The sequence below is a fragment of the Phocoena phocoena genome, chromosome 6 (assembly GCF_963924675.1).
Source record: "Phocoena phocoena chromosome 6, mPhoPho1.1, whole genome shotgun sequence".
Classification (NCBI taxonomy): domain Eukaryota; kingdom Metazoa; phylum Chordata; class Mammalia; order Artiodactyla; family Phocoenidae; genus Phocoena; species Phocoena phocoena.
Window position 1 is genome coordinate 111,532,774 of NC_089224.1, and position 10,528 is coordinate 111,543,301.

At 58.4% G+C, this 10,528-nt stretch overlaps 1 protein-coding gene across 1 annotated transcript; it reads left to right on the forward strand.

Moving 5' to 3' along the window:
- The first annotated feature begins 288 nt into the window (after positions 1–288).
- Positions 289–6,821, forward strand: BARHL1 (BarH like homeobox 1). Its single transcript, XM_065879555.1, has 3 exons — positions 289–754; positions 4,711–4,933; positions 6,527–6,821. Exons 1-3 carry the CDS (start codon positions 289–291, stop codon positions 6,819–6,821), a joined length of 984 nt encoding a protein of 327 aa, XP_065735627.1.
- Positions 6,822–10,528: the final 3,707 nt, after the last annotated feature.

Below are 10,528 nucleotides of genomic sequence, written 5' to 3' on the forward strand. Positions count from 1 at the left end.
CAACTTGGCGCACCCTCCCTCCCATTTCTCCCTGACACTCCCACCACCCCCCTCGGCTCGGCGGCTCCGCGCGATGCTGCAGAAGACGCGCTGAGCCCTTTTGGATCTAATGCGCAGAGGAGGTTGGCCCAGAGCTCCCGGGCTCCCCCAAGGCTGAACTCCATCCAAGGTGCCCGCAGGCTCCCTGCCCGCCTTCCCCATGCCAGCCCGCAGCTAGGGGCAGGGGCAGCGGCGGCTGGGGTTGGGGGGGGTGGGGAGCTTTTGGGGAGGACAGGTCGCAGCTTGGCTATGGAAGGCTCCAATGGCTTTGGGATCGACTCCATTCTCTCCCACCGAGCGGGCAGCCCCGCCCTTCCCAAGGGGGACCCCTTGCTCGGGGACTGCCGCTCGCCCCTGGAGCTGAGTCCGCGCTCGGAGAGCAGCAGCGACTGCTCCTCACCAGCCTCGCCAGGAAGGGACTGTTTGGAGACGGGCGCCCCACGGCCTGGCGGGGCTTCGGGCCCAGGTTTGGACTCCCACCTGCAGCCTGGGCAGCTCTCAGCCCCAGCCCAGTCTCGCACCGTGACCTCCTCCTTTCTGATCAGGGACATCCTTGCTGACTGCAAACCACTCGCGGCCTGTGCACCCTACTCTAGCAGCGGGCAGCCAGCCGCTCCTGAGCCTGGGGGCCGTCTTGCGGCCAAGGCTGGGGAGGACTTTAGAGAAAAGCTGGACAGAAGTAGCAGCAACGCCTCATCGGACTCTGAGTATAAAGGTAAGAAAACGGGAGTTGAAAACTTGCGGGGGGGGAGATGCTGTATTTCTGAACACTGGTACTAAAACAGGAGTGCACACACGTGGGGACATACACGTATCCACTCGGAGCTGCCCCCAGGGCCCAGGCTCAGCAGTCGGTCTTGTCTGAGCCTTTCAGTCGGCCCTGTGGTTATGTTTTTGAGCAACAAAGAGTCCAGCGGAGAGAGTGAGGAGAGGGACGCTGTGTGCCCCAGGAGAGATGCCCCAAAATGCACAAACTTTCCAAACTTCGGTGGACTCCCCAACCTACCGGTGGGCAGAAGCAAGTTCCTATCAGGCCAGTGGCTCTCTGGGAAAAGATCTTGCAGAAGCAACGGAAGACCCAAAGGGTTCTGCTTGAACCCCCTTTTATAAGGGTGAAAACATAGCAGGAAATTTCAGCTGGAGCCCTGAGAACAGTCAGAATTTTCCACCCTTTAATTTGAATTTCCAGAGGGGGAGGGGAATTGAGCTTTCCCTCCCGTTGGCCCCGGTGTGATCTGGGCCCGGGAATCATGCAAAAGAAACGCTCCCTTCAAAGTAGATAGAGCAGCCAGGCGGCTCACGAGCACGGAGCGGGTTCAGAGGTCTCTTCGAGAGGGGAGGTCTCTGCACCCACCCAACTGTTCTCGCTGGATTTGATTTTAAGTGCATTGAGCAATCAACTTCAGGTTCTGTGTGTGGGACCCAGAGATTGCCCGGCGCCCAACCTATCCTGGGGTTGCTTCCCCTCTACTCGCGTTTTCACCTCCATGAATCTTTCCATTGTTGTTGTTTCCTTTCCATCCCGTCTTAACCAGGAAGCTGAAATCAGGATTAAGATGAAAGGGGAAAGGAAGCGGGAAGAAAGGAAAAAAGGAAGAGAAGAAGGAGAGAAAGAATTCCCTAATTTTGTTTCTCACCCCCGCCCACTGCCTTCACTTTAGGTCTTTGGTGAGGCCAGAGGCAGAAAGTTCTTTCTCAGGAAGAAGTCGGGAGGCAGGAAGGGAAGGAATGTCAGGACTTCAAGGGAGAGACCCTGTGTCCCCATCCAGCAGAAGATGGGGGGCTGAGAGCCCTGTGTCCCCACCCAGCAGAAGATGGGGTGCAGACAGAGGCTGTTCAGAGCTCTTTCAGCCTTATAATTAATTCCCAGAACCCTTTCCATGAGATAAAACTTCCCTATAAAGGCTACTTCTTTATCGTCTTGGGGGCCCTACACCTCCTGGTCTATACTCGCACTAAGTCTTCACAAAAATTTCGGAAGGCTCATTTAACACTCTCTTCCCAACTGAGAATTCGTTTGTGGACATGCCCTGACCTCAGATCGAAACCCATTTGGGGCCCCACTCCACATCTCACTCCCTCCGCTTCCCCACACAACTGGTGGAACCTCCACCAGCCTCACTGGGCCAGTCATGCCTAGAAGACGGGCAGCTTGGGCTAAAGCACCCAGGACCCCAGGACGGAGGTCCAGACGCATGTGGCCCAGCGACCCTTGCTCCCCCCGATCACGGCCTGTTTAGAGAGGCAAGGAAAACTTGCCCCGGAGAAAGACAGGTGCGGTGCGGGGTGGGCAGGAGGGGTAAGCAAGGGAGGCAACGTAAATATATATGTATAACATCATATCTTATTCTTTATAATTCTCAGCCACAACACTCCAGTTTTATGTCTAGAGTAAGAGGCCAGACCCCCCCCCTCCCCCCCCCCCCCCGCCCAAAGCCCTGCATGCTTGTGTCTGGCGCTGGTGCTGTGAAAGGGTTCGGCTCTTGTCTCCTTTTATTTTCTTGTCCGTAGGTGGGATTTTGAGGAGAGGTTTCATTTAAGTTAATTGGAATATCAATTTTCTTCTCTTGTCCCTGATGATATCTGATCAGGGAGGTGATGAGGGCCAGCTGTCCACATATGGCTTAAATAGGTTTGGCGCTGAGGACAGAGGAAGGTCTCCCCCACCCCTAGGCACCGCTGCCTTTGCACCACCAAAGCCGCGGGGTGAAGAGGGAGCAGAATACCCACCACCGAAACAGTGTCTGGAGCATTTCTCAAAGGTGGAAGCGACTTTTTCAGGACCCACGTTAGGAAATCTTGCCGAGAGACAGACACATGGGGTGGGCATCTAAGCGATTCCCCTGTCCACCTAACCAGCTAAGAGTCGTTTCCTCCGAAGAGGGCACGGAGGGAAGGTCAGTCCCATCCCGAGTTTCTGGTATCAAAGCTTCCTCGGCATAACGTTTAAAGAAGCTGGGCTTTGAAGTAAGGCGGTCTGCCGCGCGCGCAGTCTTCCAGCCAGAGCTGATATCCGTGGAGAAATGAAACCGGCGCTTTGCTCCCAGCAGGGTCAGTGGGCCTGGAACTCTGAGGCATTGAGATCTGGGCTGAGCCTGTTTCGGAGGCTGAGGCTGGACAGCGGCGAGTGCATATCTGAAGGCTCCAGCCTGTGCCGGAGAGGGATTAGAGAAAAAGCCCAAACTCAACCCTCACCCCACCCCCGACCTGGGAGCTCAGCACTGAGAAATGGGGGCTTTTCCAAAATAGTCAGTCCAGACAATCAGGTCAAAAAGTAAGGTTTCCACAGTACCAAGTTTGAGGTTTGGATACTTGTTTCCTTGAACTTGTTTAAACTTTACCTGCCTAGCATAATAGACAGAACTCAAGTCCCCCCCACCCCATCCCAACACATCCCCAGCTCCTGAGGCAGCCGTGCCCCAACGTGGCCCGAGCCTAGGAGGGCAGGGAGAGGCCTGAGCACTGGCCTGGACGAGGCAGGAGGCAGGCATGGGCCCCCGTTTCTCACCCGCCTGGGTGCACCCGGCGCCCGGCACCCTCCCGGCCTCCAACCGCTGCCCTTCCGGTTGAAAAGTCTTACTCCCTAGTGGCTCAATTAACCGGATTATTGTTTCCTACAGAGAGAAATCAACTCACATTCAGCTGAACCCTGTCACTGCAAACGCCATGCTCAGTGAAACTCAGCGTAAAGGAAAATACAGAGAGGAAAAGAGGAAGGGAAGCCCCAAACCCCACTGCCAATTCTGGGGAGGTGGTCTCTGGTCATATCATTGCTTTAGGGGGAGAAGGAGGGAGGTCAGTGAGCTCGTTTGATCAAGTGTGCATTTGCGGTGCTGTCAACCCCAAAGGAAAGTGTTGGGGAAGAAAGAAACCACATTGTTCGGTCCCATCCTTGCGACTCAGGAGCAGGGACCCTGCTGGGGTGTCCTGACCGACGCGGGGTGGGGGGAAACACTAGACAGCCACAGTAGGCATCGTATTGACAAGGAAACACAGACCTCCGCGACGTGAGCATCCGAGGGGCAAACGGGGCTTATTTCTCCAAGCGCTTCGTGCTTCCAGATCTGGGCGCCCCGGCGATTCGCCTTCCGTGCTGTGCGCTGTTTGTAGTTTAAGAAACGGGGCAGGGGGGACCATCTCTATAGACTCACACCCGTGCAGGGGCCAGGCGAGATGTGGGTGCAATTATTTGTTCTTCAGGACCACGGTCCGCTCCAGGGTGAACGGGTTTTTGTCCCTCCACGAGACTTTTTCTCCCCCAGACTCCAGCCCTCAGCTTCCTCCCTTCCTGGCCTGGATGCAGCCAGAGGATCGGGGCACAATCCTGCACCCCTGAGCACGCATCCGCACAGCCCACCGGTTTGGAACCCCTGGGTCCCCTCCCCTCCTCTCCCCTCCCGTCAGGTCCACCTGGTGGATCCCGTTAATCCCTTCAGGGAGCGCCGGCGCAACGTGGGAGCGGGGTTGAGTTCCCTCTCTCGGCTTTGGGTTACTTCTCCCCGGAGGTGTCAGTCTGCCTCTGTCTGGGGGCTGGGAGGTCCCAGCTCTGAGCTGCTGTGCCGCGGCTCCGGGGGACCGGGAGCCACATTTACACGACCGACTGTGACGGGCCGCGGGCTGGGGCGGCAAGGCGGCGAGGCCGGGCCCTGACGCGCGGCTGTGTCTCCACAGTGAAGGAGGAGGGCGACCGGGAGATCTCCAGCTCGAGGGACAGTCCCCCGGTGCGCCTGAAAAAGCCACGCAAGGCACGCACGGCCTTCACCGACCATCAGCTGGCGCAGTTGGAGCGCAGCTTTGAGAGGCAGAAGTACCTGAGCGTGCAGGACCGCATGGAGCTCGCAGCCTCCCTCAACCTCACCGACACGCAGGTCAAGACCTGGTACCAGAACCGCAGGTGAGGCCCGGCTGCGCGCGACAGGGTGGAAAGGGCCGCCTCCGCTCTCCTCCCTGCCCCTCCAGGGGACCCACCAGTACATGATCTGATGTGCCGCGGGAGGGCCCCTGAGCTTTCCCCGTTCTGTAAAACTAGGGAAACTGAGGACTCAGAGAGCGGAGGCCTTGCCCGAAGTCCACGGTGAGGGAGAGAGACAGGACTAGAGTCGATCAGGTGGACAGACAGACATGTGGGCCACTGGAGGTCCAAGCCTTCCCACCCTAGCCACGTCCTACCACCCCCATCCAGCCCGGGCAGCTGCTGGGGGGCAGGGGGTGGCTCTGAGCTCTCCCGGAGGGATTCTTCTGGCCTCCTCAGCCTTTCTAGCCCTGAAACGCAAGCAGGGACGGGGCCCAGTCCTAGCTTCTTGGGGACTGGGGATCCGGGAAACTGGTGTTGGGCGCGGGTCTTGAACCTGGTATTTCCTCATCTCCCTCCCCAACACATTCACAGGATGAAGAGATACACAAACAGGTACAGAACACACACATACAGCCACACACTCAACCCAGAGTCACACACTCACATCGACGCGACTCAGTAATACAAACACACATACACCAGTCGCCCACACACGCTTAGCGGAGGCCGGAACGGTGCTTTCCATAAACAAGCCTCAGAACACGCTGCCCCATTAATAATAAATACCTGATTACTGCTCCGGGCATCAATAATTAAGGCCCGTTACAGTAATTACACAATTATGATGCTGCCGAATAATTCAGGCAGGGAAACGGGGCTGGTGTGGCTGAGTCCGACTCAGTGGGACCGCCTCGCCGGCCAGGTGCGCCCAGGAGTCCGGCCGCAGCCCTGGCAGCCAGCGTGGCCTCGGCTTTCTTGCCTTCCCCCAACCCCAGCCGACCCTCTGCTGGTAGCCTCCCGGCTTCGGCACCAGACAGACTGCAGGGCTCGCCCGAAGCCTCGGATCTGCGTGCGGACTGCCGCGGACGCGGCCGCGCGGCGGAGAGAGCGTGCGCACATCCTCTCCCGTCGCCGTCTCTGGCCCGCGAGCTTCCGCAGAGGCGCCGCCAACTGGGGTACCGCGGCTGTGCTGGCCTCCGCCGGGCCGGCTGTGCCGCTGGGAGATCAACCGAGTCCCCTCCAACGGCTAGCGAAGCGATCCCCGCGCCCCCGCCTTCCTGTCCAAGGCGATCTCGCCTGCCTCAGGCCTCCCCAGGAGCATCCACACCCCGCTCCAAGCGCCCAGACTGCGATCCCCTGGGCAGAGTGTGGCGAGGTCAGACCCCGGGCTTTGGGGTAAGACAGCCTAGCTTAGAACTCAGGGTCTCCTCTTCCTAGGCCATCTTGAAGACTGGCCCGCGCCTCAGTTTGCTTATCTGTAAGTGGGGTTAACAGCCATGGAAGGCCGGTGGGCGATTAAAGGAGCCGATGCATGTAACCCGCTAGACGGTGCCTGGCGGCCCGTTATTTATTAACGAATTATAGTGTGACCCCTTTGGTGTCCCTGCAGGCGCTCTGGGGCACTCGTGAGGGGCAGGGGTCTCCCGGCGCCACAGTTCTGACCCCGCCTTACGCGTTTACTTCGGTCCCTAGGACTAAATGGAAGCGACAGACGGCCGTCGGGTTGGAGCTGCTGGCGGAGGCAGGCAATTACTCAGCGCTCCAGCGGATGTTCCCGTCGCCTTATTTCTACCCGCAGAGTCTGGTTTCCAACCTGGATCCCGGCGCCGCGCTGTATCTGTACCGCGGGCCCAGCGCGCCGCCGCCAGCCCTGCAGAGACCTCTGGTGCCCCGCATCCTCATCCACGGACTCCAGGGCGCCAGCGAGCCGCCCCCGCCGCTGCCCCCGCTGGCCGGCGTCCTCCCGCGGGCCGCGCAGCCTCGGTGAAGCGCCCGCCCGCCGGCCCGCGGAGCACCCGGCCCCCGGCTCCGGGGCTCCGCGCTGGCCCCTTCCGCCTGCCTCTGGGAGGGCGCGGGGTTTCAACGCCCCTTCCCAGGGGCCCCGGGTCCGGCCCTCCCTGGCGTCCAGCCCAGTGTCCCCAGAAGGGCCAAATGCCAAGTCTTCTGCGTCCCGGACCCCGGGACTGAGTCTCCCTAACCATCTTCGGCGTCCTCACTCCCGGCCACTCCATCAGGGAGCCACTTCCACCGCCGGGGGTACACACATCCCCACGCCCCGCCCCCGTCACTCCCCACCCGCGCCCCCTTGCCCCTCCCCGGTGCAGGTGGGCGACCCCCATGCTGCCCTTCCCCACACCCCCTCCACGCTCCGGCGGTACCCCAAGCCCTCTCCCCGCAGCCCTGACACGCGGAGGGCAAGGGGAGTGTGGAGCCTCCCCCCGCCCCTCCCCCCAGCTCCAGGGCCAACGGCAGAGCTGTACATACCGTGTGCAAAGTGTATATGAAGTTATTTATTCGTGACCCATGAGCCCGTGACTGTGTCCGTGAATCAGTGAGTTTGTGGCCTGTGCCCACCCTCCTCCCAGGCGGGGCAGGAAGGGGTCAGGGGACTTGCCCACCTACCCCGACCTCCAGTCCCCATCTCCGGCCTCCGTCCGGGGGGCAGCCAGGCCCCTCGGGTTCTCTCTCTTTTTTAAATGTCGAAATAAACTTCTTACAAATGACCAGGCGCCTGTCCGCGCTCCGTCGGTGGGTCCGCGCTCCGCCCTTCTTCCCCATCCCTCCTTGAGAGTCATCGTCCCCTTCTGGGACTCGGGCTCCTTCCACCCTCAGTAAGGAAGTATTTTCGTCTCCCTCCCTTCCTTGGTGCTGTGGTCGCGGGCAGGGGTCTCCCCTCCTCCCTGGCCTCAGTCTTCCCAGCTCTACGGTGAGGTGAGCACGCCGCCCCCCACCTGCCCCTGCCTCTCCATCTGGTTGCTGGACGCTCAGCCGCTCCCGGGGGCCGGGGTGGGGGTCAGCGCCTGGGCTGGCTGGGCTGCGGGCCGGGCTGCGGTGCCCTCGCTGAGCCGGCTCATCTGGCCGCGACAAGGGCGCCGGCAGCTGGTGACCGGCCCGCCGGCCGCGGGGGCGACAGATGGGCTCCGAGGCTACTCCCCGCCCCCCACCACCCCGTCCACCCCGCGCCCCGGCCGCTCGCGCTCGCCGACGCGGCTCTCGGCCCCCCGCACCGGGTAGGACCCGACGAGCCTTCGCTGGGAACCTGACGCCGCACCGGGTAACCCCCGACTCCCGCATCTTCTCGCTCCCCCCTTCACGCGGGGGCTGTGCTGGGGATGCGACCCACAGGGAGGCCAGGTGCCAGCGTCTGCCGCCGGGCCCCAGCCTGCGACTCCAAGGGTCTCAGGAGAGGGCTTTAAGTTCTGAGCCAGAGTCCAGACCTCCGGTTCACGTTCAAAGGGCCAAGGTCACCTCCACAGGCAGTTCTCTCTGGGGAGGTGGGCTCAGGTGCTCCCCCGCCCACACACCACCTGCAGCTCAGACTCCCAGGATCCGCCCAGGGCTGGGAAGTTAGGGGCCGGCACGCCGAGGTCTCCCCAGTTTTGCGGCAGGATTGCTCTCAGAGAGGACGGCCTGGCCAGGAGGGGTGGGGTTCTGCTTAAACGTTGACCGTCCCGTCCCGTCCCCCCCCCCCCCCCCGCCCCCACCGCCGGACCCTGCTACTGTTTCCTCCCCACCGCCCAACACCCTCACACCGCTTTTCTTTCCGGGGATGGTGAGGGTATTATTCTAATTTTGCAAAATGCACAGCAGCTAATTAAGTCAAGGGGCGCCTTGGCTTTCAAGTTCTTTAGCATGTGAATGGGGGTTGGTAAATCCCCAGCTCTGGCTGGGGTGGGGGGTGACGGGGGACCGTCCCCAACTCAGGGTTAATGAAGTGGGAAAGGAGTCTCTCACAGCCTCCTGCAAACAAAACCCCCCATGCAACAAACCCTGCCCAAATCCTACATGGATTGACTTAAACCCAGGGGATAAGTGCTTTAAATTAATCTCATTGAATAAGAATGAGACCAAACAAAACTCTTTAAAATCATATTAAAAATCTATCAAAGGACAACTTGCACTGGTGTGCTTTTCATTTTGTGTAAGTGAGGGACATATACTGGAGCAACCACCCTTACATTTACACAGCGGCCGTGTAAATCACAGACACATTCCCAACTATGTAATTGTCCTTGTACCGCCGAGGTGATTTCATATCTTACATTAATGAAGAACAAGACTTCCCTACAAGTTTATAATTACAATATTTTAAATTGTCCTGCACTTCCCATCTGTGATAATAACTTTACAGCCTCTGCAGTGAGGTGGGCTTCGGCTTTCATCCATTTAGAAGGCTAAATTGGTTTCCCGGTTCCCAACCCTGGGGCTGGGTGAACTCTCATTTAAAATAAGGGGGGAAAAAAAAGGAAGAATGAATTGCGTGAGACCCCCAGCAGGCAAGACAATAGGAGAGGCACTGAGAGGGGGTGTCTCTACTCCTGCACTGACACCTCCCCCCAACTTATAAACGTAGACTCCGCGGGGGCAGGGGCAACAAAGTGGAGAAGTTGAGAGTCCCCAACCAGCCTCGCTGCAAGGCTTCTGGGCATTTTCGAGAAGTCGAGCTGATTTTAGGGGTGCCCAGCCGCCAGCACACTGAAAGGCTTTGCTCCAAACTTTTTCTCTGTGGAGCAGATTAAGAGATAAGGCGTCACGGTCATGCAGGCATTTAACGAGGCCAGTGGAGCGCCCTTCGCAAGCAGGGCAACTTCTCCAGTGGAAAGAAAGCTTTACATTTCTGTCTCCTGGAAGCGATGGTTGGATTTTAACGGCTTCCGCTGACTTCACGTTGAGGGGCTCAAGGGCTGAACACCAAGGGCGCTAGCCGTTTGGATCCAGCTGCCTTAAGGGGCTCTCATTTACTCCCCTTTCTTCCCTAAATCTCTCCTCCCCTCACCACAGGGGGGAAAAAAAAAATCAAAGGAATCCACCGGGCTTTGTCAAAATGTCCTTTGCTGAGGTTCGGTTGTCTCTGCTTCTCTGAGTGGAAAATGCCGTTTGCATTGCATCAGCGCTGCCTTAATCACTCACCAAGGGCTCTTTGCCCTTCAGTGCGTGAGAATGGGGGGCCCCCTCTGAAGATGCCCAGCGCTAAGGGTTGCAAACAGGAAGATGTCTAGGATTCGAAAACAAAGCATTTTACAAGCCCGTGAGGGAAAAAAGCTTTAGGCTGCAACATTCCATGAAATGTCCAGATTCTCTGACTTTTAAATATGGGGATCAGGCTTATGACACAGAGAAAGAGGTAAGTTTGGGAAATTAGAAAAATAGGCACGATTGGAAATGCACGCAAAATGAGAACAGGTTCAGTGGAATTAGGCTAAGAGCTTTGCCTCATTGACGCCTGAGATGTATAATCTGTCGCGAGCCATACTAAGAAAGAGATTTATTTTAAGGTTATTTAAATTTAGATAATATTAACCCTAAATCTGCTAAATCCATGTTTCTTTATTAACTGGGGGTAATACACTGATTCTACTTAGAAACAGGCCCACATAGCACCTATGGCAAGAAACGCTCACCTAAGTCTCAGCAAGGTAAGAGTGAGTTTCCATCTCAGAATTACACTTACATGCTTTGCACAGTTCTGGCACT